This window comes from Cygnus atratus, chromosome 9 (genome assembly GCF_013377495.2).
Source record: "Cygnus atratus isolate AKBS03 ecotype Queensland, Australia chromosome 9, CAtr_DNAZoo_HiC_assembly, whole genome shotgun sequence".
NCBI classification, from domain to species: domain Eukaryota; kingdom Metazoa; phylum Chordata; class Aves; order Anseriformes; family Anatidae; genus Cygnus; species Cygnus atratus.
The window spans coordinates 4,690,600-4,717,763 of record NC_066370.1 but is presented as its reverse complement, the minus strand read 5'-3'; the positions used below and the strand labels follow the sequence as shown (position 1 = coordinate 4,717,763).

General features: G+C 42.6%; 2 protein-coding genes across 3 annotated transcripts in view; both read right to left on the bottom strand.

Annotated features, from left to right (window-relative positions):
- Positions 1–27,164, bottom strand: part of SCG2 (secretogranin II) — a 58,884-nt gene that overhangs the window by 24,532 nt on the left and 7,188 nt on the right. The gene's annotated exons all lie outside the window — the stretch shown is intronic.
- AP1S3 (adaptor related protein complex 1 subunit sigma 3) lies at positions 16,712–21,160 on the bottom strand. The gene is made up of 5 exons (XM_035544913.2): positions 21,125–21,160; positions 20,490–20,668; positions 19,245–19,353; positions 18,157–18,294; positions 16,712–17,168 (listed from the first exon to the last, which is right to left on the bottom strand). The coding sequence occupies exons 1-5, from the start codon at positions 21,158–21,160 to the stop codon at positions 17,133–17,135; spliced, it is 498 nt and encodes a 165-aa protein (XP_035400806.1). The 3' UTR covers positions 16,712–17,132.

Sequence of the window (27,164 nt, the reverse complement as noted above, 5' to 3'; positions counted from 1 at the left end):
CGATGCAACCTCTGCATCTTACCCAGAGAGTTGTCTGAAAACTTGTCTGCAGCAACAGCAGCCTTCCAGGCTGCTCACAAGCTTAGGTTTAGCTCCTCAAAGCCTTTAGTTTTCAAATTGCTTTGATACTTCTAACTTCCTGTTCCCAAGCATACATTGTATTAATGTATTGTAATAGGAGTTACATGATGAAAAAGAGGACTAACTGAAGCGTAGCTTAAAAAAACAAAACAACAACAAAAAAAAACACAGGAAGAAGCCCCAGTATTCAGCAACATTCAGTGTCCCACTACTAAGTCACTTCAGTAAGGTGTCTCAAATACAACCAATAAAAACAAACTTAGAAGAGTGCAGAAATTCAGAAGCCAGGTTCAGACTTCTGGGCTGGTCCCTTCTCATTCACCGAGGGGAAGGGGAGCCTTAAGGGGGCGCAGACAGCTCCAGGCAGCAGCACTGGAAAGCCAGCCCACCTACACCAGGACTGCATCAGCCACCAGCACTGGTGGCTGGCAGCACATGAACCAATCTCAGCTATTTTGGATTATCTGACGGTACATATTTCATAAACGTCTGAACTGGGAGAGAACGATCCATCCTATAACGAGCAAATCCAAACAACATGAGCTCTGGGGAAATTCATCTCCAAACAGTTCCTTTGAAAGTTAAGTTTCAGAGACTTGCCTCTGCAAAGACTTGGAAACCTTTAAACTCGCGCAGGAAAACCAAGATCGTTTCAGACAGAACACATGTAAATCAGGCATATACATCAGTCCTTGCTCAGCGTCAGTCACTTAGTGTCAGCCAACCTCCATGAAACAACAAAAACAAAATCTTTGTGTTGCCAGCGTTTTCCAGCTAAAACTACTAATCAGATTTTATGGAGCCAGGTTTTGCTTGTTTTCCCCTAATTTCTTAGCTGTCTCACATAATGGGCCTACTTACAGTATTAAATACTCTGGTCTGTATGTTCATTATGGGGGGATGTGTCAACTTACCGAGCTCCTGGCTGCTGTTACTGTTGGCCACAGCTGTGCAGGAGGTCAGACTTGAGCACCAGCAGCACAGGACTGTGAAGCCACCAGCTCTACAATGGGTCCTTCTCCTTGCTAAGGAGTCCAGATAGGGCAAGGCTGCTTTCTGCCATGACACCAGTCACTGCAATGCAGGACTAGATCCTGAGTAGCCCAAGTTTTAGGCCAGGAAATGTGTCCCCTGGGGTCAAACTGACCCCACTTGGAGCATTGACTGAATTCACCATGCAAGAGCTGTGGGATGAGCGGGCTCAAAGCAGCCCCTGGGTCAGTCGTTTATTGCAAGTCCTCATGGCTTCGTCTCTTTCCTCACAATTTCTTTTTATTCCTTTTTTTTGTTTTGTCCACTCGGATAACAGAACTGGCCACACTAACCTGGAGCAGTGATCTCTGGTCACTCCGAACATTCACTGGATCTCAACAAAGTCAAAAGAAACTTTGAAAAGAAAGCCTAGCAGTTGAGTTGGTGAATGCCGCCAAGGACATGGGGTGCTCCAACAACTCTCATGACTAGGACCACTTTCACTTGGAAGCAAGAAGGATGTCTGCATAAAAGCAGGTCTGTCTATAATGTTTGCCATCATGCGGTTGCTCTAAGCAAACTGGGAGCTCTCCTGGGGAACGACTGGCATAATACAAGGGTTGAGTGAAGGAATATTACATCGCCACATAAGGATGGCATTAGACAACCAAATTACAGGAAAACAAATGAAAATATAAAACTTTTGGGGGTTGGCTATCCTAAAGTTATTGAAAAATGAATGACGCCTCTAGCTTCACTTTGGTCTGGCAATGCTTATTCTGGTATCTGCTCCCTGGCTGAAGGGCTTTAACCAAGTGAGCCATTTTGGTCAGAATAGTGGGATTTACTCGATCAAATTACTTTTCATCTCAAGAGAGAAAAATCTAGATTTCTTACAAGGGGATGACTTTAATACTGAAAAAGGTTAAGTCCCTCCTTCCACACCTAAAGTTAGATAAAACACCTCGTACCCAGGAATCCACTCAGACTTTTTCACACAGTTGTGAACAACAGACACGGACAATGACTCAGTGACGGGCTGCAGGAAATGACTCACGGATCAGCATCTCTCATTACTGAGCCGGAGTGTCCTACTCCGAGCCAGTTCCTCCCAACGCCCAAGTGATTGGATTATACTTCTGCTGCATTCCCTGAAAGGAGCTAATGAAATAAAGCTGGAGGGGAGAGCTCTGAACTCCATCCTTGGAGAGGCAGGGCTCCCTGCGGCGTGCCAAGGCTACAGTTTCTCTCCATTATCAGAAGGGTAAATACCCTGTATCAGTCATATTCCCAGATCATGCAACCCACTTTCTTTCTGAGAAATGAAAGAAATAGACCTGGAATGGGTCTCTGATGGTCAAATTGTCCTCCCTCCTACACAACACTATTCGAAATCATTAATTAATGCAATCTGAATTATTTCTTTGGGACCTGGAAAAGTATGCAGACATCCTGAGAAACACAGGAAATCTCATATAACCTTCTACTGCTTAAGGGATGTAGGTCACTCCCTACTTCTCCCCAGGCATGTTTTAATACAGAGAGATAAGAATTTGGGGCACCATCATTTCCTCTTACAGCCATTAAAGACATCATAAGCCAAGGCTATAATTTCTTTTGGAAAAAAAAAAAAAGGCAAAACTGACAAGAGCATGCAGTTACTCAGGAACAGTAAGCTAATCTTTGTGTCCAGTTAATCCACCTGTATTCTTTCTAGCCTCATTATCCATGCTCCACAATCATTCTCTTGTTGTGGTATCCAGATTAGATCTGCTTTAGCTCACATTGCCGTAGACTCCAATAAAGCCTGTCTCCGCTGGGGAAGATGGCTCAGAATATATCAAGATCTTCTTGCACAGTTGCTTCCAGCCATCTCCCACTGAAGCCCTCTCCCAGGACAGACTGGGATAACCTGTCACCTGCCATGTTAGCTTAATTTAAAAGATGCCTACTGAAGATAAAGAAAACTAGTAACTTTAAGTGCTGACTGAATTAAAAAAAAAAAAAGTCATTTTTTTCTGCAGCTCTAAATTCTCCTAACCTTGTAATTTTCTAGTATGCTTATAAATCCACATATAGCTGCGTTTGATATTTATGTATAGCCAGAGTCAGACTCCATTTAGCCAGGGAAATGCCACTACATGGAAGAAAGCCATCTGTTCTAAAAACAGTCAAGTTGACCTTGCTTTCCAGGCGGTTCGGATCTAAAGGAGAGACACGTCCTTGCCTCTCCTTGGAGACATAGTGCCATACTCTCAAAATGCAGAACAGCTTCATGGGCACACGCAGAGATCCTGTAATAAAGCACGGAGAAACGGGGCTTGAGGCATGCAAAGATCAGGCTGCCAAAGCAGGGGGTGCTCGAGAAAAGCTAATTTTAGTCTTGTTAGATAAATGCTCGAGGCATGCTCTATATTCAAGAGAGAGATTCCTGGTACAAGGCTCAGAGGAGGACCCGGGCCCACACCACCACCCCCTGGAACAGCCTCCCCTGGCCGCAGACACCAGCCCTGCCTCTGTCAGCACCGCGCACACGAGCCCCTGGCACCCCAGCCCGTGCTCTGCAACAGGGCGTCCCCACCTTCACGAGCACAGAGATGGGACTTGAGCCACCACGGGTTCTGAGGATGGCCTGTAGCCTCTTTTGGGAAACAGATGAGGTGGTGACTGCACCAAAGTCAGAATTGCTCAAAATTTTGCCTTTGGTACCTTGCCTGTGAGGCCGGTTTATGGCTGATGTGTCGGAGCAGCCTAATGTCCTGGCTGACACGTGGCATACAGCTCCTGCAGATCTTGTGGTGTCAGACCGGGGATGGGAGCTGGAGGATAAACTCATCCCTGACCTTAGGAGAAAGCACGCCTATCCTCAGGCATGGGAGAACAAGCGTCTCTTCTAAGATCTAAACTTGTTTAATTTAACTTTAGAAACTACTCTTTTCTTATGAAAGAAAGAATAGAAATGTCACACTCTGATCTTTGAGTACTCCATCAATAATTAATAGTGACAAATATAACATCATAGGCTACAGCATTGCAAGAACTCCCTGTTGGCTCGCTTTGTAAGGCATTGACTGCAGCTTCAGAGAGCCAGGAGGTTCAAGTCTCAACAAACCCCCCTGAGCAAAAATCAAGAGGCCAAAAGCAAGGGAAGAAATCTGATTATTTGACTGGTTGTGCTTTTTCCTTCTGTACCACGCTTTGATCGGTAAGGAGGACTACAGCAGGCGGGCTCACGCTGCGATGATGGAGCAGGAGCAGCACCAGGGTGGCGAGGAGCCAGCACCGCCCTCAGCATTACCAGCAGGACCACACACAGGTGGCGGCGGTGCCATCAGCCTCACATGTCTGCTTAAACCCTGAGCAATTTGTGGTTGCTGCTGACCTAGACTGGAGAGAGCCCATCGCTTAATCACAGATGGCTTTGGTCTCTCCTGTTAATCTTTCTCCAGTTATTATTTTTCTAGACAAACTCAAACCTTTTTTTTTTTTTCCTGGGTACAGAGAGCAAGGGATTGAACGGCTGGCTGAATCGCTTGTTTTTAAAAGAAACCATACTTGCTTTGCAAGTAGGAGAGAAAAATGGGGCTGCAGAATATGGAAAATTTTCAAGCTTGGTTTCAAACCTGCCCGTTCTTCCTTCAGAGAAGGCTGCAGCCTCAGAAATGCCAGAGCAAAGGCCTGCAGGTGCTGTCCCCGCACGGAGAGGCCTCCAGGAGAAGATCAGAGGCTCCCAGGAGCTCAGGGTTGCAAACAGCCTTAGGCTTTGGTGCCTCGGAAGATTTCTTGCTGCTAATGGCTGCTCAGTTTGTAATATACCTCACACGGGCAATTTCTCTGGGTGGCATTTAATAACCTCTTCAGACTTTATTGCTTTCTTGCTTCTATATCTTTACCAAGCTACTCTTATTTCTTAACATGCTATTTGACTACACAGCGCATCTGATTTCTCAGGGAACAATAACTCTTCAGTAGGACCCTTTTTTATGAGCAAATCAAAAGCATGTTTTGTACAATCAACTGCCTCATGACATTTGACTTGAGGCCTCAGAAAGTGTTCTTTTTAGATTTCAACTGATTTTTTTTTCCTTTTCATTCTGTTTTATTCACATGCTTCATGAGTTCCTGTTTGATTTCTTCTATTTTCAGTATTCCCCAGCATTTCAATGCCAACTTTGCTCTGAAAGATGACTCTCATTATTATCGTATGCTGTACAAAACATGTTCCATCAGCAAGCAACAAGATTTGATTTGCTGATATGTTTTCCCCTGCAAGTGTAAATAAGCACCCTAAGCCACGATACTCAAGTTGGGCTCTATCCCACGTCCCAGGCTCACTGCCTTGTGATGCTAAGAATTCACATCTCATGATATCTTCATTTATTCATAAAGCTAGATATAATGACATTATTAGAATCACAGCCTTCACTATTTAAGTTTTTCCAGAACTTAGAATGAGTAGAAACTTGAAAATAGGAATTTCAGAGGCTCATAAGGCAGAAGTCAAGCAAGAAGAACTCCAGCAGGGATGTGCCACAGGGCCAAAGATAAAAATGAACCATCCCTGGGCATCCTTTGTCTCAGGCTATGGTTCTACGGGACAGAGAGACTTGGTTCAAGATCTCTGATTGCTTGGGACAGGGGTATACAGAACCTCTTGCTCCCAATATCTGGGAATCGAGCTCTACTGCTGCCAAAATAAATGCAAACCCCCTTCCTTCTGATCACACCATCCCGAGGTTTGCATAGAAAGCACTATGCACTACAGCATGGTCATGATCCGAAAAGCTAGGTACAGCCCAATCACTTTCAATTTCTTCAGTGCCTGCTCTGCTGTGAAGTCCCAAGTCCTCCCTCCCATCTGCCTGGCAGACACCAGGTCACCCTTCTGAAAGGCACCATCCTGCTCTCCCACTTTGGTCCATTTCTGCCGATACGCGACAGCCTCTCCAATAGCTCGTCTCCTGTGTTGTGTGACGATCCAGAGACACCCACCGCCTCTGATGGACTTATAGACAGCACACAAACCTTAACAATCCCAAGCTCATCACATGGACACAACAGCTACCCTGGTACCAGCACCTCCTATTTGTCAGGCTCACTGCTGTTCCTCTTGCTAAAGAACCAGTGCAGCCCTCTGAATGCCTCAGCAGGGCCCTCCTGCTCTCTCCACCAATGCAGATCCCTATGTCAGGGCTCCGCAGCTTCCTTGGGATGTTTATTCTCAACCAGGTTTGCAGACGAGCCTTGCCACTGCTCCTCCATCATTTATCTCTCCTGCTGCCTTTCAGAAGAGTTAAAGCTGAGCTTCCTATTTACCGAGCTTTCAACCTATGCCAAGGAAACCTCTCACTATGCCCTGTAAGAGTTCACATAACTCTGCTGGGCCATCACTGTGCCCCCTAAATACATGTCCCAGAAGCTGCCCTCCCCTCCTGCCATGAGGAAGCACACGCCTGCTCGGGAGCTGGGCCTGCTCGCCTGAGAGGGCCCGGGCCGGTCGGCGTGCCTGCAGCATGAGATGTGGGTTCTGGAAACCAGCTCGTTACAGAGCTGGCACAGCCCCAGCTGTTGCATTTCTAGGACAATTCTCTCGCGCAGTGATACTATCTGGTTTCATCTAGCAACATTTTTTTTTCATCTATCAACAGTGCGGCCCATTGAATAAGCGCGTTTCACTGTGGTAAGAAGCTTTCTGGTTTGGAGCTGACGTGGGCATGGAGAAGTAGATATGACCAGTTATACTTTTCTACTAATCAATTCAAGAAAGTAAATGCACGATGAATTGGCTAGTGTTGAAAAAAAGAAAAATATTTCTTTTTTAGTATTTTAAAAAGTATTTAAAAGTTTGCTGTTCCATTGGCTGTAGCTAACAAACCTCTGCCTACACATCAATATCATAAATCCATGAAAACAATGCCTGAAGGCAGAAAGGTTTTTCAGACTCAAAATTGTTTTATAGTGTGTTGGTTTTATTTTTTTTTTCCCCCATTCTTCCTATGTCAGCCAGAGCAACAAATTTCTACTCACATCCTTACGGGTGATTGAAGTAAACATCTGCAAGCAGCCCCACTCCCATAACTGCCCCAGCAGTCCAGCTGTGTAAGTGAATTAATCTAACGCTCTGCCAAAGACAAGTGGCATGTTTCTGGTTTTAGGACAGCTTCAACTGCGCTTAGGTGATGGGATTGCTTTGGGAATAAAATTGCCCATCTAATTCTGCCTGTGGGTAAAAGGCAGCAGCTCTTGCCTAGGACACTTTAACAACTGAGAAGAGCTGAAGAGTGAATAGTTCACTGTGTAGGAATTTATCCAGCCTGGACCTTGGCTGAAATAACAGTCCTGCTCATCCAAAGCAGAATCCAAGGAACTCTCTGATCATTTCTTGGAGGTCTTTTCCAACCTTAATGATTCTGTGATGCTATGATTGCATTTTGGCAACTGGAGTTTAAAGCTCATCACAACAATGATGTGTGCAACACAACTAACCTGGGTGCTGAATCAGCATTAACTCAAAATGGTGGAGTGCCACCTCCTGAACCACCCCCAGAAGAAAGCTGTTTCTGAGCAGCAGAAGCATTGCTGAACAAACCTGGACAGCTCTACTTCCTTTGGGAATGCATGGAGGATGGTGTTAGGCTATGAGATACAGCAGATCTTCAGCCTTTCAGTAAAATACATGTCTTGCCTGTCAAGGGCATCTGCTTCCACAAGAACTCTCCTCTAGAAAACACAGATATGGTCAAAGAGGTTGCAGCAAGCGAGACGTAGTTGGTGATTAGAGCTATATTACACAAGCTTTGCATGAAACTGTTAAATCATGTATACGCTTGACTGACACCAATAACTATCCAAGTGCTATTTACAGGGGGTACCAATAAATCAATGAGATCACTGTCCTCCTCCCTCACTCCCCGCTACCTGGATTCTGGCAGATCCAGGTAAGTCAACTGAGCTTCATAATGAAAACAGAAATTTAATTATTCACAAGCATTCCCCCTGAGCTTTCTCTGGGCTTTTTGTGAATGATTAACAGAGCAGCTGCTCCAGACAGCACTCTCAATCCCTGCTTGCTGGCCTGTTAAAAGCAGTGACTCATCAGCACATGACGTCAAACCCTCCACTCCTCTGAAATGGCAGGAAGGAGGTTTCATTAAAAAGATAAAAAAAGGTATCAACATAACAGCCTGAACTTCCTCCCAAACACACACTGGCCAGGGGTCAGCTCAGCTGCCTTGCCTGAAGAGATACACTGTGCTTACACAGACTGCTCCTGCCAGCAGTAAACTTTCCTATTAAATACAGCCTGCTCATAAAGCATGCTTCCTCCTGCAGGCTGGTTCGTTAGGTACCGACTACAAACAGAACACAACAGTGTTAGGCCTTTTGGTAAGACCTGGTTATGTGCTTCACAGGAGTGTTGTTCCCAGCAGCGCCCAGCAGGGAGGCGCACACCGCATCCCGGCTCTCCCCACCTTCCTGCAGGGTCCCCCCCGTACCTTCCTGAGGTGCCTACACAACGCGATGTTCCCGTTCAGCACTTCTGGAAGCTGCCCAGGTAACACTTCCCAGCAGTGCCTGACAAGGGTGCCCAAATAGATGTGTTGGGAAACATCAATAAGCGCTGCAAAATTTACTTACCTGTGCCTTCGGTAAGGTTGCACTGAAATATGCACACAAAAAAACCTGTACGTGAATGTAGGCATTGTTCCCTGTCTTTGTGAAGAAATCTGGGCCTAGTGCCATGAAAGAAGCCAAGTAAGTAATCTAGAACGGGGCTGTTTCTCTGCAGTTACAATTCAGATTTTGACTCCAGACAGCAAGTCCCTCCATCGCAATGACAACGGCCTTTTACTCCAAAAATCTGCAAAGCGATGGAGAGGGGAGCAAGCACGGTCATTTGAGCGATAGCTCTTCTGGGGGATTAACTGTGAACATCTGTGATATTTTATCTCCTCTGCCAGCCCTGCGCCCCAAAGATGAGCCCAGGCCCCGAGGCAGCACATCTCAGACAGGGACTGCGGGGTGGCGCAAGGCGATGCAGCCGGTATCTTTAGCTCTGCTCCCGGCTGCCTGCAGGGCAGCATCGCTCACAGCCAGCATCGGCCTGCTGCCAGGAGCAGAAACACTGGTGCTCGCTCCATCTCCTCCCAAAAGGTACTCGGTTAGGAGGTAAAGCACACACAAGGCTGACGTGGTGCCAGGGCTGGGAAATGCTGCTCTGGCGCAACGGCGCTCCCACCGTGCTCCTTACCTGGCTCCGTGCTCAGGCTCCCCCGTGCACATTTCAGTTCAGGAAAGAGCCAGGCCGAGTGGCGCAATTACTCAGGAATGAGAAATGGGGAAGTCTGTACAGAAATGTGGGTATCCCTCAAACACAACTTTCTAAAATAATTTCGTTCAGCACAGAAACAAACCCAGAAGTGGGGAGAGAGGAAAATATTGAAAAGGTGCAGGCAGAACTGAGCAGCACCTGGCTTCTGGGCCCCGCTGTTCTGATTCATCCCTTTCATTCCCTCTTTCTAAAGTTAACCCAGAAATGTGTTGAGAAAGGAAAAAATGGGAGATGACGGGGAGCTGGGAAAATCAGATGGCAGGAAAAGGGAAGAAAGAAGAGGTTGGAGAAAACAGGTTTGTAAAGAAGTGGTAATGAAAGTGTGTGGGGAGCATCCTGTGCAGAAATAGCATGAAAAGCCCTTCCCACGCAGCGAAACACTAACAATTTAGAGTAAACGTGGTTTAAGTCAATACATTTTTTTGAGGCTGAGTCCTACACAGACCATGGACACATCATATTAAACCTCACACCTGAGCTGCATGCCCAGCACGTTGGACTAATGTCCCGTCAGGGCCAGCCCTGCTGTGACAGGGCTGGAGCCCATCACCAACACCCTGGCCTTGCCTCTGAGCCCACCAACCTGGCCGAGGAGCCAGGCGTGGCAGTGCATCGCCCCTTTGGTAATGAATTGGGCAATATGCAGGTACGGCAATAGGTGCTTAAGTTGCAGCTCCACAAAGCTTTTGTTCCCCTGCCAGCTGTGCACAAAACCAGCTTTAGCAGTACCTGAATACACCCTGACTTTTAAAAACTGCCAGGTCCGTCACTAACACGACACTCACTTGAGCAAAACCAGGGAAGACTGTCCATGCTTTGCTCACCACGCCTCACTTCGCTGTTTGTCTTGGTTTCCAAACATATCCAGTTTCATACTTTAACCTTCCTCTCCCTGCAGAAGCCCTGCCTGTAAGAAGTGAGCTGGTCTGCTGCTTTCCAGCCGGGAAACAACGCGCAGAAACCTCCTGCCTGCAGCCATCACCTGCTAGAATGCAAACTGTATTTTTATTTTATTTTATTTTAAAGCATGACCCCAGAGTTGATTGAAGGGAATTCTCTTTTTCTACATCCTCCAAGAAATTGCTGCTTCCACAGTGCTGAGCCAGCAGCACAGGTGGATTCATTTACACTTCAGAAATGCAGGTAGTCCCATTAAGACAGGACGAGCTGTCCTATGTGCCGGTTAACACAGGGGACACCAAAGTGCTTTGTTGGATCCAGGCCTCATTCATAGTTGTCACGAACAGTTCCAGAATGTGAAAAGAGAAAAAGGACAGCATTACCATTTCTGGTTTTCATGAATGTGGTTTCCATTTGAATTTTCTGACCAGCTACCAATAAGCCACAACTGAATGCAGTTCACACATTGGAATTGAGGATAAAAACACCTGCACCCCATCCCGAAGGCAGAACTACCCACATACGTCATTGCTCCCTCAATGTTACCTGGAAGCTGCAGACAGCAAAACCAAGAATCCTTTAAAAGCCTACTGCATGGAGAAATGCAATACAGGGATTCCTCTGTCTGTACACAATATGACAAGGAACACTGGGCTCGTGTCGCAGGAAGGGAAGCTGGAGCAGGCATTGGGAAGAGAGTTCCCACTGATAGAGCATTCAATGTCCAGGCGGACTGTCCAAGAACATTTTGGGATGTCCACCACAGGCAGGTTGGGAAGTTAAAGAAATACCTCTCAGATACAATTTAAGTCCAGCTGATCCTGCCTGAGACTGAAGGATAAAAAAGATGATCTCTTGAGGTCCTACTCTTGCCACTTTTATGCCAGATTTAAACATGAATGTTAGAGTACACATTCCTACATAACATTTTTGACACACTGTTTTCATGAGTGTTTCAGACAAAACTGTCATATTAAATGTTGGGGCTTTCCCAATCAGGATGTCAGAATGAATCAACATTTCATTATTGCATTTAAAAATAGTTTCTAATATTTCATTGCCCTCTGCAATACCTTTTTTTTTTTTCCAACAAAACATTCTTGTCATGCCCAAGATAACACTTTGTGTTAATTCTTGCCAAACAAGAACTGATTACCCAAGCCAGTTTCTCTCTGAGAACAAGGACCACCTTGTCACTGACAATAGACACCAGAAAAAATCCTTTCACTCCAAACGCAGCTGTCAGCTTACAGCCCAGCCAGTCGCTTCTTTGTTCTTTTCCCCAGAATATTCCTTTCTTGCCACTTTGTCAGATTGTTCTTTCAGTACAGCTATCCAGCATAATGCTCACCTAGGAGCACATCCCGAGCCCACTGAGAAATAAAAAGAAATAACTATTTCACCTGAAACTTCTTTAAAGATGTTCCTCTCTGATTTGTTATTATCGGCTCCACTCAGCTAAGGCTGGCTTCTCACTGTCAGCTTCCAGAAGGACCCTGAAGCGTGATCTCCACAATGCAGCGAGGCTTACAAGGCTGCTGACATTTATCCACACGAGATTCTGGTCCAGAGAGCAGCTGAAATCCGCAGCAAGCCATAATGGATTTGTCACTCTATGTGCCTAGGGATTCCAAATCCTGCATTGTTTTTCACAACTAGGTCTCACAGTCAGACACAAAATTCACCTTTGCAGGAAGAAAAACGTCAGCACCCAGAAGACCTTACCACGCTTCTGCTCTCCATTAGTATGCTGGGTAATGATACGCACTGGTTTTGGAGCAAGAAGCTCTGGAAGAGAGAATTCTCAGCAGAATTTCAAAAGGAGATGACAGAACAGCAAAGTAAACTTTAAGGTACCTTTTGTATGTTTCCCACCCTACAGATTTCTCCATGGGGGATATGTCCACAGAAGTGTTCCCTCCCTCACGTACCTGGGCTGTCCTTTAAAATGAACAACTACGACCAAAGGCAAATACCCTCAGCTAGTCTAAACTGCTGGGTACTGCCTGGCAGACTGGAGCATTCCAGACTGGTCACAGGTTTGCTCTCGTCATGTCCTTTCCACAAAAGCTGGACATATACCATAGCATACTGGGAAAGGAGCATGCAGATAAGATGATATTTATTTCTAGATGGTCTAGAGGTTAGCTTCAAACTATTTTATATCACTCTTTGTATTAGAACATTTGGTTACAAGAGCTGTTAAATGAGTAAAAAGATAAGGTTAAGTGGATCACCCAATGGAACTTGAAATAACTGTAAGTTATGGTAATGTATACTGCTGGTCTTCTTTAGGGTTTGCTGAACAACAATTTCAAGAATAACTTCTTCCTTTCCCTTAACCTGGGTCTCATTAGTCATGTTCCAAGGCAACAGGTTTCCATGACAGCAAATATTAAGTCCCCTGCAGCACAGCCCTTTGTTCCTGCTATAAATGCTAAGCTTTCACTACTGCGCTTCAACCTACACCTGCTATCTTCATGAAAAAAAACTTCTTGAAGAAACCTAATAGATATTTTAATCAACAACTGTATTTTATTTCCACTATGACCTTGCAAAGGAACATGCCCTCTATTGAATTCTGTAAGAATGTCGTCAAATCCTCCCGGAGGATGCTTTTACCTGGTCTGAGCTCACAAGTTCTTGGCAGCTATTTAAAACAAAAACATTTTATGTAAGATAATGATGCAGAGTCCATGCTCATAACGTTAATGAGCAATAATCCCACCGTAGGGATTAACTGCACAACTGAGACCTCTGGTTATAGACATTTTATTCAGGGTGAGAGCAACATCCCCCTCACACAGAAGCTGTGCTAACAAAAGTATTTCTACCACATTTTCAGTGGAGTAGAACATTTTTAACAAGCACAGGTAGGAGTTTTCTCTCTTTATGACCTGTATTGAGTCTTGTTATTTTGAGGGGACTGTTGATTTAATGTCTCTGTATATCTTTGAAAGCCTCGCTCACACTGTTAAACTCCTCTAATCTTTCCTTATAAACCAATCCCCCCTGACCCCTGATGCACCATTACTGCATGCCGTATTACTCAAATGCAGGCACAGCGCTAAGCAGAGGATAAAAACGACAAACAAACGTGTTATCTATTGGAAAGAATGTAAAGCAAATGAAAAAAAAAAGTAAATCATCCTTTCCTAAATACAGCATTATTCTGCCAACAAAAATGCAGACACAGAACTCTATCTAAACTTTACAGGAAGTTTCCCACACGGCTTTCTGAAAACATAGCTTTTCTTTTTGTAGGAGGTGCAAGGGGGAGATTATTGAAGATTCACTTTCAATGGCTTTTTGTTAAACAAAGGCTAATCAGAGGTAACCTAAATGCCAGTTGCCCTCGAGTTATTTGCACTAGTTGATGCCTTTCAGTCAGCCACAGCAATTAGAAATGCATAACGAAGAAAGAAACAGAAATGGTAGGAGTTCCCGAATCCTATGAGATCCTGCCACTCTTGCTTCTCTCTCATGATGATTTATCACACTTTTAAATATTCTTTTGACATTATTACACTTATTTTTATCCCAGTCTAATGTGTGTGTGTGTCTCTGTCTTTAATTGCCAGGATATGTTCAAAGATGTCACAACTCATGAGTTGCAATTAGTTGTACAACAGAGAACCAGTCCTGTCACAACTGGTAAGCAGTAAGATCACAGTAAGAATCCTCCAGGCAGGGATCTTAATAAGAAAATCAAAAAGCTTTTTGTGAAATGCAGTTGGCAAAAGCAAGGAGGGGAATCTAGGCTAGCAACATGACCATGATTAATGGTAATTTTAGTAAATGCAATTTGCAAACTAGGACATATGTGCTTGAAGCTTGTCAGCAAGGTGAGAGTTTAGACAGCTGCAAAAATGTTAGTGAACTGGGAAAACTGTTAAGGAACCTGTTTTTTTAAATAATTATATTAGATAAACTCAGAAAGCTCTTCAACGAGCATTTCCTAGGATAGTCAGATAGATTGGAAAGAGAAACTTCAGTAGCAGATGAAATGGGCAATGCTTCAAAGAGATTTGTGAGTGTATACATTAACGGTCTGCTTTAAGAAAAATCAAAGAACTAAGATATCAAGAGAGACATAAATCTTCTGATGAATGATACTCCAGAGTGCACTCGTCTGCATACAGTCTTGTTGATGGCAATGGACCTCCACAAAGATGGAAACACAGATGTTTTGACACAGTGACCTACAGGCAACCTGACAATAACTGGGCTTCATTTGAGCTTTTTCTCTTTGAAGAAGCATCATACTAAGTTAGAGCTGGGTCGAGCTGAATACCATTGTAACACCACTTACCTAAGTGTTCCCTTTTCTCACTGAAGGTTGTAGAAAACATGAATACAACTTTTATGTTTCTAGACCAATCTGCTCTTAAGTACATTATATAGACAGACACTTCCAAAAAGTCACATCAAGTAATCTCATCTGCTTACTTTATGTAACCCATCTACAGGCAAAAGAAACAGGAATCTGTAGATGTTTCTTAGAGCGATTAACACATACCCTCTACCCAACAAAGGCAATTGGCATAACAAGCAATGGCCATCTCCACTAAGGTAAGGAAACCATACTATTTCCTTCACAGTTCTCAAGCTGACTCAGGGTACATCAGCTTGGCAATGCTATTTATTTCAGATACCATATTGATATGGCTGTCATAAGTACCCATAAGCTATTTTTCCCCATAAGGTATTTTTCATCATGTGAAATGAGAGATGAAGAAATCCTACAGCTCTTCTTAAAATGACCAAAAACACAGGCTTAAGATATTCATACCAAGAAATCTTCTTTTTGGAACTCCTATTTTGATATACTCCACAACTCGAGAAATGTAAGTTACAACAGCCGGAATCACAGCATGGCTCAAAAAAAAAAAAAAGAGTAAAAATAAACGACTATCAGTGATTTTCTTGAAAAGAAGTCACTTATGAAAGTAAAGAGGTAGACTTGGAAAGAGCCTCTTTGCACATTCTGAAGTGGCTTCTTAATCAATTAAACACTCTAAATAACTTCATTTCAAACCAGGAGAAAATAACATACAACTCTTACAATTTCATTAATCTACTACTAAATTGAATGTCTTTAGAGCTATTAAAAGCCCTTCAGCAATTTCCCTATTTTTTCAATGCTGAAAGTATGCCTTTGACATCAATACAGAGAAAACAGATGGATAAAGTAATTATAAAAAGAGCAGCATGACGCTACAAACCAGCTTGCCACAGTTTTACTAACAGAGTAGATAACACAGGCAGAAAAGTGGGTTGACAATTAGCAAAGTTATCATGTTGTGTCAAAGTGCTTCCACCCACCAAAAAGAGAAAAAACCTCCCTCAGGAACATACAGACAGACTGGGAAGGAAGGAGCAATGAAAAATTAGAATAATCATGCAGGACATTTAAAGATTAGAAAAATCCCTGAAGGAAAATACTCCTTGTACATCCCAGAAATCAAAGAAAATAAATGTTGAAGGGAAATGCAAATCAATGCTCGGATCATTCTGGCATATTTGTCTGATAACTTACCTAAGTTTTGTATAAGGTAATTTCATGACTTGACAGAGACAATATCTAGCTACAAGTAACGGGATAAAGAGAATTTCTCTCAGCTTTGAAGTCTGTTAAAGAAAATAATCTATCTGAGGAAGCCAGTTCAAACAGCTTATTGAGTTCAAATTACACTAACAGAAAGGTAGGCGAGCTAACACACCCGATTCCCCACATATACAAGTACAATGTTTTATAACTCCAATGTCTTGTAACATGTAACAGGATGTACAGCCCAACCAATTCTTCCCCTCTCTATTTTACCCTTTTTCCATTTGTGGAGCTTGTGAAGTTATAAAAAGTTAAATTGTCCAGCCTTCAGAAAAATAGACCATTTCAACTATTAGAAAGCTAGCCTACCTCATCCTAATAGATACGTGAATTGGGGAATGGAAAATCCTCCTAAGAAAGATGGTCATCGGAGAATACAGAGTCAAAAGACACACAAGAACTTCACCCTAAAACCCCAAAGACTATTTCCTTCTCTTCAGGATATCTCCTGCTCTTGAGCTGTATGTTTCCAAAGGCTGTATAGCTTTTCTCCAGCTCCAGGAGATCTAGGAAGACAGAGACAGGCCATCCACATGCAGAAGCAAAAAGGATTTGTGAAACCTGGGAGAAGTCTGCCTCAAGTCAGAACAGTCTTCTAGATGAAATGGAAGTGTAGCCTGTGCTCTAATAGCAGTTGGAGAACTGTCTTACTAGCAGAGTAGAGCAGAAAAGAGAAGGAAGACACTACAACTGAAAGTGGCTGGGCCAAGGAAAGCTACATTTCTTCTTCAGGAGAGTGGTTAATCTTTTCAAAACAAGCTTATTAAATCAGGGCCCACAACAATTTGGCTTTTAGAAAAAAAATCATTATTAGAGCAGAAAAATCATTACATTCAAAATAATGGACATTTGTACAAAAGTAGAGTCATATGGTCAGCGGTGGACCAAAACCAGTAAATATACCTCTTCCATGTACTGCCAGATTAACATTTTATGATGACAAAACCCATAGCTAACAGACATGATACAAAACAACTGTTCAGTCCAGCAAGGAGAAGAGAAACTAGAACAAGGGTAAAAACAATTCTCAGAAACTCACATGCAGAGTAATCCAAACACAGAATTGTTAAACCCTGTGCTACATCAGCTGACCTTCATCTTGATCATTATACAAACAAACCCCTTTAGTTATAGTTTTTTGGTATTTCTCTGAGGATCTGGCACATTGGGAAGCAAATTTCAGCAAGTGCATTTTACAGGTGTATATAGCAGTTCTCTTTCCAGGTAGTTTTAACATTAAAATGCAGGCTTGTTCATGTACTCTTCCACTGTCTGGAGAAAAAAGAAAAACAATTGATACATTATGAAGCAGCAGAGTAATATAGAATCTTTGAACCAAACCCTCTTGTCTTGTTATTTATATATATATAAATATATATATATATATATATATATAGTTGTACTTTTGCATGGAATTAGATCAGATTAATGTAGAAATAATTCTACTTTAAAAACCTTAACAGACTTTTAGAATCTGATCTTCATATAACAACATACCACAGCTGTAGCTAAATTCACCACGTCTAGCTGACCTTTGTACGAAGCTGGCCTGGTTTCATATGCTAACAGCAGCCCAGTTTGAAAAACTGGGCAACTCCATAGCGTGTCCCTAACTAGATCTACCATCATGCTGTTTCCTTCAATATTAGGATGGATCCTTCAGTACCCAGGAAATTGAAGTCAATCTATCACATTCAACTGCTTTTGCCACTGCTAGCTTAACGCTATGAGTTACAGAAGAAATTCCCTGAGGGGTTTTGAATAAAGGTTACATATCTGTGCCTCGTAGAAAAACCACACAGGTGTTTAAGAATCAAAATGGGAGTTTTCTAGCACATACTCTTTCCAATTTTAAATGTTCATTGTAGGTCATTGTTTCCAATGTATTAATGAAACAACAGATTTTTCTATATTTATGTATACATAAAATGTAATCTTAGATTATGTACATATATTTAATATCTTAGATATATCTTAACCTGTTTCTTAATATAGCATCCAAGAAACTATAGCATTTAAACTGCAAGAAAGCAAAGGCAGCATATAAAGAGCTTGCAGATGATTTTGCAAGATGCAAGAGGATTGAATTGAAAGCTTATGTAACTGCTCCTTTAATTGTGTTGTTGCACTTATTAAAACTGAACTTAAACCACACTTGGATAGTTAAGTACCGGAAGTGCTAAGCTATATTTTAAGCTCCTGTCAAACAAGGAAGATGCAGGAAGATGAGGTGTTTGCCTTTAGTCTTCCTCGGCCTTACCTCCTGCAACATGTCAGAGTCTTCTATGGCTTTCACTGCAGACCTCTTTGAAGTGTCTTGTACTTCTCCACCAATTATAAACTCGTCAAGAATAAAATAAGCTTTTTCAAAATTAAAGATAATATCCAGCTCACACACCTGGCAGAAAAAAAAAATCCCACTTTAAATCACTTTACAGCATTATGAACGGTATTGGACTAGAAGTTTTTTCAAATGACCAAATGTATACGCACTCTCATGGCAGGTAGCCAAGTGAAGAAGAATACTGCATTTTAGGCAATATTGCAGCTTCTGCACATATTCTCTTCACGTTTATAGCCTAGACTTATAGCAAAGATATTCTACTTACTATATTTTATAAAATACACTACCTGCGTTCTGGGTTTCAGACAACAAAGCTGACTTCCTAGCCTACTAACGTTATAGTAGGTCTTATACAACCTATGTAATATGGGTTACATATATTCACACACAGTTTCAGAGAGCAAGACAAATTCCCTGTCCTAGTGACCTTACAGTCACTAACTGCTTTTTTGTTTTGAGACAGTACAAACATGAGTCATGGCACAGTGATTTAGACACGAGATGAATTAAAGTAGTGAGAACAATTTAAAAAGAAAAAAAAAAATCACGTGCCACCCACTAGATCAGACTAATTTGAACCTTTCTCGGGTCTTTTCTTTGGAAAAGAAAAAAACAACACTTTTCCTCATCTTTATGTGCTCTCAATTGTTATACAATATTATGAAAATCTATTTGCTGTTTTTATAGCTGAAGATGTCAAGAGGGAGAATTAAAATACTGTTACCCAGTGTTGTCATTTTTAAAAAATATTTCTCAAGCTTTTCCCTTAAATCCTATTCCCAGAGAAAACGTCAATATTAATTTTATTTAGAAGTAAGAATATAAACTTGATCTTATGATATTTTCAGAATTATTTTTATGAAATATTCTAATAATGAATTTCCCTTTGGACTGACAGAGACTAAGGGCCAATTAGTGTAGATGGAAACACAAAGCAAAACAGCAACAGGTATCTGTTTATCAGCCAACCAGCAATGCAGTTCGTGGTAGAGAGTGAAACCTACGTTTCCAAAGTATCTGTCCAGAAGTTCTACGTATCGATGAACGACCTCTAGTGTCAGGAGCTCATTATCCTGGTCTTCTATTGCACAACAGAAATACAAACTAGCATACCTAGGAAAATAAAGGCAAAAACAGGAGAGTGAACAGCTGGACACTAAGAGCAAAGGCTCTTAAAAGTTACACAAGTGATATTTAATGTCTATCTTGTCTCTAAAATAATCTTCTTTCATTCTCATGGTGTCCTAGAAAGCACTGAATAAGATCCGGTAATTTAAACAAATTATTAATTTAGTTAGAAAAGCAAACTCTAGCCCTTGGCAAAGCGGCTCCAACACTAGTCTCAACAAAACAAACAGTAAGACAGCAGTACTTTAAACACTTCCCTCGCCTGCTGCAGTTACTGCTCTTTCTTAACAAAATAAAAATAAAGGAAAAAATAAAGGTGGAAAGTGTTACATCTCAGTAAGCCTGCTGGCTACCGAATGACTGATGCCGTTTTGCATGGGCCAGAAAACATGAAACTACTTCTCCCAGTCAATCTTCACAACTTACTTGCACCAAAACTTTGTTTAAATTGTTCCAAGATGGGAGTAACAATCTACCTCAGCTCTCTGGTGCCATGGCCAGAGCCCCAGCTTATCACAGCATGTGATCAGATGTTTACATCCACCACTTCACAGCAAGGAAGGCAATTTTTGCTTAACGGAAGATGTCACTTATTTGTATAATGTGCTGTATCTTAAACCTACTTCTGCTTACTACAAGTCTCTTCACAAGAATTAGAAGTTAGTTATTTCTAAGCCTTGTGCAAATTACTTGTTTGGAAAAGGAAACAGGAATTAACACTTTTCAGAGCAACAAGTATTTCAAAGACAAAAAGCGTTAAAATGTTGAAAGCGCCTCAGAACCCTTCTTGCAGCCTTTCTCAGAGTCTGATGAAGCCCACACTTCTCAGTAGACCATCCTGAAGAATCAGGAGCCTAAGCCTTTTAACAGAATTTCAACCACAAATACTTACTACATTACTCCATTTTGTTTTCATTTGATAGATTGTACAAATACTTTTTTACTCCATAATTTACCCTGCCAATTTATCCAGGGTCATTGTGCTGTTGATTCATGATGGCAGGTTGCCAATATCTTACTGTAAAAACAAACCCAAGTGCTAAAGTGAGCCTTTATTTTTCCACTTGTAGCATGTTATTTATATGACTAGTAATTACATGTTCTCATAAAATTACTCACACCTTTTGTAAACAAGCTTGAGGTCTTTCCAGTCAACAAAACTACTTGTTTTTTGATGGCGAGCCAAAATAATCTGAACAATTTCTCGAACGATCTTTTTCTTCTCTTTGTCAGGTAGTGTCGTATACCATTTCTGAAGTCTTAATTTCCCCTGTCGACTGAACAGCAGTATAAAGTGTATCTAGAGTAAACAAAGCAACAAGGTTAGCTCTGGGCACAGCCAGCTCTGCCCCGGGCAGTGGCAGGAAGGCACTTCTGTGCCTGCCACAGGACAGCTCAGACCTCAGCACAGGTACCTCTGACCCCGACGGGAGGTCTGGGGGAGGCTGAGCATGGAAGCTGGGATGCTTCCCCTCCTGCTGCCTTCCCTAGCAGACGTCCCCTCCCTGCATGTCCCCTTCATATCCTCTCCCACCCGCACTTCCTTACCTCGGGCAACCAGTGGCTTTGCTTTCTATTCTGCTGCTTCCCTGGGGAACTGGAAGAGCATCACCCCTTTGCGGTGGCGAGAAGAGGGCCCCAGTCCCTCCTCCAGCAAGACTGGAGATGTTAGCAAAGGGACTAAAGGTACACAATACAGAAGGGATGGGAAAGTCACAGATGCACAGTGTGGGGCACAAGATGGGAAAATGAATACCAAGCTAGTGATCACCATCACCAACAGCTCTGGCATTGCACTCTTTGCAGTTACACACTAAGCAGTGTGTCCCTAGAAGAGGCTATAAGGAGCAGAAGAAAGAAGCCAACTACTTTGGAAAGGGAGCTCAACTACTTTTAGTGAAGAATTTATGAAACGCAGACGAGCGTGACAACAAAGGACAGACCTCAGTGACCTAGGACGTTACATTAAAGAAGCACTAGATGTACTGTTCCAAAATTTCAATTTCAAAACCAGTCATAATTTTACATGTTTTGTCCCGTGATTTTTTTCATGCTTAGAATTAGCAGTGTTATTGAAATACAGAAGCGCTACCTTTTAAATGCCAGCGGGCCTTTGGGCGAGAAGTGTCAGTGCCCATTTATACAAGTACTTTTATAAGCAGATGAAAGTAACTGACTATACCAAGCCTTTAACGGTCTAGTAAGTCATCTACCCGCAGCACAGAAATGGCTTTAAGAATGCAGGAGATCTATTTGAGGATGACATTCATCTCAATGAGATGTCCTCTGCTACATGAAAAAACCTGAAGGGGCAAGAGACGCTTTCAATGGCTGAAGACACCGTGACCTGCTCTGCTTTTTGACAGGCATCCCCATGGCTTCTCTCAACAGCACCAAGGCTCGGAGGCCATGTTCTCCCAGGAAGGATTTCCATCTGCAGCCGCAGCCACCTGCGTGACCGTGCAGAGACAAGGCTTCCCCTGGTGCTGGCAGGGCTAGGGAGCAGCATAGGAGCCTCCTTGTCCTCACTTACTTGTGATCCTTGCAAGCTCCCAGCAGAAGAGAGACCGGGGCTGGCAGGTCCCTCGCCACGACCACATTTCCATTAGTCGACCAAACTCTTCCCTATAACTTCTCAATCTACACCCTCGTCCCTTCTCCCTCGTTTTCTATTCCAGCTGCTTGTTGTGCCTATAATTCCTCCATCACTCCATCTCCCCAGTAAAGACTGAAGTTAAGGTTCACGATTACTATCAAGTCCCAGCAGAGAAGTGCGCTTGAGAGGTTTCTACCTTAAAAAAGAAAAAAATAACTGGATTTTACAGAAAACGCTAATATTCATAATTCAGAAGCATTCTTTAGTTATTAGGTCACAGAGTTGTTGAGTAACCTGGAGATAAGAGTTCTGACTATATTGGGAAAGACTTCAAATAGGGGATCATTTTAAGGAAGGGTGGATTGTTTTATTCATATCTGCCTGTGGCAGAATCAGCTGCTGCAAATATGGCTCTCACTATCATTAGGCTAATGTGTTTGATAGAACTACAAGGATTTTGTAGCTGCCTTGTGTTGAGCACTGTAATACTCTCCAGATGAGTTTGCTAAATAAAAATAATTATGCTGCTGGCAGTACACATGGCCTAATTACAGTGGAGATCAAAGCACCATGTTCTTGCCTTTCTTTGTCCATATTACCAGCTGGTTTTTGACATGGTAATATTCCAGCTGTCAGGGCTACCCCTCGAGGTAGATGAAGGGACAGTCCATACACTTTGTCCACTGAGACAAGCTGGATGAACAAAACACTCTTTTGCTTGCTGCACAGCACCATTAACTCCAGAGCCTTTGTGAAGAGGAGTGCATTTTGAAAAGCAGAGCAGAGGTTCTGAAGATAAAAGCAGCAGGTCCACAGGTGTCCATTTAAAAGCAATCAGGCACAGCTAGCAGCTATTTGATAAACAAATTTGTAAAAATACATTGAATCAGATAGGAGAGGATGATCAGATTTGATTGAAAATGCAGGGAATTAGCCAATGAATCCCTAGCAAAAGCTGAGAGCATGTCGGCATAACAAGATCATGCTGTTTGAGACAAGTTTCTTACACCCTCAGGAAGATATCTTGGCTTGCAGTGCTTTGATAGGCAAAGATAAAGAAAGGGTAGTCACGTTTAGGTTCAGCTGTTGGACCTTATGGACCTTAAACCTGAGTATCTGTAAGCAATAAATATATCTCCAGGAGAGCAACCCTATGGCTTTAAAAGGGTATATATCAATAAACGAGGGAATTCTGTGAATATTATTGCCATTTTCTACTGATTAGCATACTTCAGCATGCCATGTTTCACCCATAGGAAAGTGAGCTGCTCTCCATTTAGAATTGCTTTGAAAACTCCACTATTTTTTGTAAAGATGCAGCTGATGTTTTACCAACACTTTCATAGGGGAAGTTAACATACTTTGCAATTAGAAGGTATCTATGGACACAGGATTCGTATACTAGCTTCAAAAATCCTATCTTGTGGGTCTTCCATACATACTCAAACATACTTCCATACATACTCATGCAAAATAGAGCTGCATACCCCTTAAATCGATTTTACTATTATGGAAATACTTACAGCTGGAAAACAGATAAGAGCCTCTGCTGTAGTCCATCTCCAGTTTTACAGTTGGCAGCAAACTAGTATGCTCTCAAGTTGCAGATACTTAGGGGAAAAAAAATATTTTTTCTCCCTCTTTTGCCTCGTCTGCCCCCCCCCCTTTTTTTTTTTTTACCTTCTAAACTCCATTCAAACTGGAGAACTCTCTAGGAGATGAACAAAATTACATTCTCATGAGGCTAAATGGCTTAATTCCTCTAAGTGTAAACATCAAATTGCTATGTTGCTATTGCCATTTCATTCAGTTCAGCTTTGCTCTGCCCAGCCACCTTGACACGATACAACACATTTTTCACTCTCATAGCTCTGCTGATTACAGCTCACTGGAAAGATTTTGATGCATCAACAAACCTGGAAATGTTGAAATACTGCATAAACACCAATCTAACAGCTCATCTGTTCCTTGCTCCTTGACTGTGGAAACATACTTCCTTTTCTATAGTGCCACTAACAAGATGTTGATTAAGGAATTCAGGGTTGGCTTTCAGCAGCCAAGCTAAAAATAGAGGCAGATTATCCTGCAATTTGTCTGATTTTTAAAAGTTCTAATTCCAGAGTAAAGCAAAGACAAACGACTTGCTTTGAATCAAACACCTCTGAAGCAGGGTGCATGGTTTCCTTCTGAACATCTCCAGGGTGTGCTGGCTATGACTAACAACCACCAGACCCACAAGTGACGCTGGAGAGGATTTTTAGGTCCAAGCTAGACTGGGTCGGGATGAGAAGTGCAGTTCCTATCACAGCATCAGCTGTCCTCGCATGTGGAGTCTGTAGGAGACAGGCTTCAGTCTGAGAGTTGAGTGTAATTTTATTATCTTGTTTTACTAAATCAGACCCAGCCACCTACCGCATGGTGCCAAATCATCTCCATAAATGCCTGTAAGTAGCCGAAAGACTGCATTTTGTATTTATAGGCTGTTATTTTCTAGTTGAAGAAACAGATTTCTTGGAAATCAAGAATTCAAACCACTTTTCTAAACCTGAACTCTGTCCCCTTCTCTGAACTAGCTGTAGCTACTCTATATAACAGGTCAGAAAATTACAGGCCTTCTGCTTTATGGAGATCTACAGAACTAGCCAGGATGACAAACTGTACCCTCAGTTCCAGGGCTACTGGAAAATCAAATGGTAGGCTTCTGACACAGAATAATTTCACAGTAAATAGAAGAGACATCAAAAATGCCAAACACAGAAGGCTTACATCCTAAGCCAGCTAAACACTTCACACCCAGCTCACTGGTTGCAAACTTGGATCCCTGGTAGCTTTTACGGAGGTTTTAACGTGCACTGCAGTGTTTAGTGAGGCTGCCTACAGGACTCCAGACTACACTGCATTACATACAGAACAAACCATCGGTAAGGATATCAAATGAAGAAGACTGCACGGGAAGACAAAGCAGGTTTTCCTGACTCCCAGCATCATTTTTCCATGTTGCTGTCCAACAACATAAGCATTTAAAAGTTGCCACGTTTCTTCCTGCAAAGTGAACTCAAAGGGTCAATGCTGAGAGGATCTAATTCACCCCACTGCGAGAAGAAACCACCCTAGCTATGTTCTCTGCCTCCTTAAGTCCACCTGTAGAGCATTTTCCAACTGTTTTCAAAGCTGTTCTGTAGCACCTGGAGCACTTGGGAGAACTGCAAGTCACCTCTGGGGAGGGAAGGCAGGAAAGGAGAGGAGAGAGCTGCGAGGAGAGGGCTGCTGGAAGGCCACGAAATGAAGCCAGGCTTCTCTCTCATGGGTGCTCGGTTTTGGCAAGGATTTGCTCAGGGAGGCAGCTCTGCCTCTCAAGCAGCGAGGTTTTTAGATTGTGCTTCAGCTGTCACCTTTCCAAATTCAGTTAAGAGCTCTCCCTAATCAAAGTCACCTCTATCAAACAGAAAGGCTCCTGAACAAGTAACTAATAATTGCGAATTAGGAATTACTATCCTAAAATACACAGCTTGGCAGAACTCAGAAACTCTTGAGTTCTATTTAAAAATTCTAAGTTTAAGCCTGCTGTTGCCAGCTGAGGCAATATGACATGCTAATCAAGAAAAAGTCATGGACCACATAAAAAGGGTAATGGGATGAAAAAAGCCCCACCTTTGGCTGCTGACATGACAACCACTGCTGACAGAAGCCTTGGGAAAGCCAGACTGACTGGCTCTACCTGGTTGAGAGAAAGCAGCTTTTCATCATAAAGTTCTCTTTTAACTTATTCTGACTCCCTTGAAGTCTGCTTGATCCTCTCATATTGCTTTAGTCTGAGTTCATATTCTCCTTGTCTTTTATGATTTGCCATTCCTACCTCTGATATGAAAAAACATCTTCCTCAACATAGATGGCTGTCCAGAATTCTTTTACATCTGCTTATTTTTACAACACACCTCAAAATGAACAAAACCTGTCATTAAAATGTTTCTTTTTTAAAAAAAAGGATGAATAACCGTGAAAAACACACAGCTACTGTGAGCACATACGTGGTTTGGAAAGCCAGGCTATTAGGGTAAAGCGAGAAAAACATACTGTATGGACGACTGCTCACCTAATGTATTAGCATCCTAGACACACCAGGGAGAGGCAGAAGAGTAACACACTCAAGTATGTTGGTATTCTTCAGCTGCACGAAGTCACCATCTGGCTATTGACCTTTAATACATACATACTGGGGGCTAAGGGATTTTTAGAGCAACGATGTAAAACCCTGGGACCAGGCTACCTTATTAAAAATGTTAATTTCCTCATTTGTTTACTGTTACTCAAAGTTTTACTCACAGCATCACAGAAGCTGACAGGTTTATTGACTGCTGCAGAATCCTAGCTTTAAGATTTAAAGCGCAGTCTCTCTGATGTAAGCAAGTAAGGAAAAAAAATAAGTGAAAAACCAGCAACACAAGAATGCCAAAGTAGCGTATTGTTGTCCAACTGGCACAGAGCTCCTTCCAGCTTAATCTCCATTAGGAACATTTCTGAACAATTTCCCCTAAACAATGCATCCAAAGTCCATGCAATAAAACCTGTGCCAGATCATTACAGGCACATGTGACTATAGTTACACATTGATTTTATTCTCTTCATGATGCAGAACTCATCCTTATTTTATTACTGAAGTAAGAGTTTAAATTGACCGGCACACTAGCGTTTGAAGGATCCGTACTCCATGTAGTATTGATCCAGCCAACAACTTTCCTGATAGCCTTACTTGAGTTAAGCAAGCCCATAATTGAAATGGTATAGCTGAGCTGAACTTCCGAGCCAAAAACACTTCTGACCCTACCTAAGGCTGGGAAAACAGCGCTCAGAGCAGCTGTGCATCCCTCGTCCTGCCGCAGGAGCTGACACTTCACCGCCTGCACTCGCCCCCACAGCAGGCTCCCTCCCACTCCTGCTTATGGCTGCATGTGCAGTCCTCCCGACCTTGGCTCCTTTCTCACAAGCCAGCAGCATTCCTTCCATAACCTCCTCTCCGCAACACGGGCAGCCTCCTGCCTCCTCCTTGCAGCTGCTAGCGTCCCACCAGCAGTAAGGCTGGGTTCCTAGCACCACTCCAGAGAGGAGAGGCAGCACAAGACCTAAAAACCTCCAGGATGTAGATGCAGAAGATAATTATTCTCACTTTTCTTAACTTGTAACTTTTTTTTTGTTTTTATTC

What these genes read in the sequence shown, in the direction of transcription:
- AP1S3 (XM_035544913.2), bottom strand. Translation starts at nt 21,160, where the DNA reads ATGCCAGAGCTGTTGGTGATGGTGATCACTAGCTTG. An exon ending in TGATGGTGATCACTAGCTTG is followed by an intron (nt 20,669 to 21,124) that starts GTATTCATTTTC and finishes TGTTTACTCTAG; the next exon opens with ATACACTTTATACTGCTGTT. An exon ending in CTCAAGCTTGTTTACAAAAG is followed by an intron (nt 19,354 to 20,489) that starts GTGTGAGTAATT and finishes TTATTTTCCTAG; the next exon opens with GTATGCTAGTTTGTATTTCT.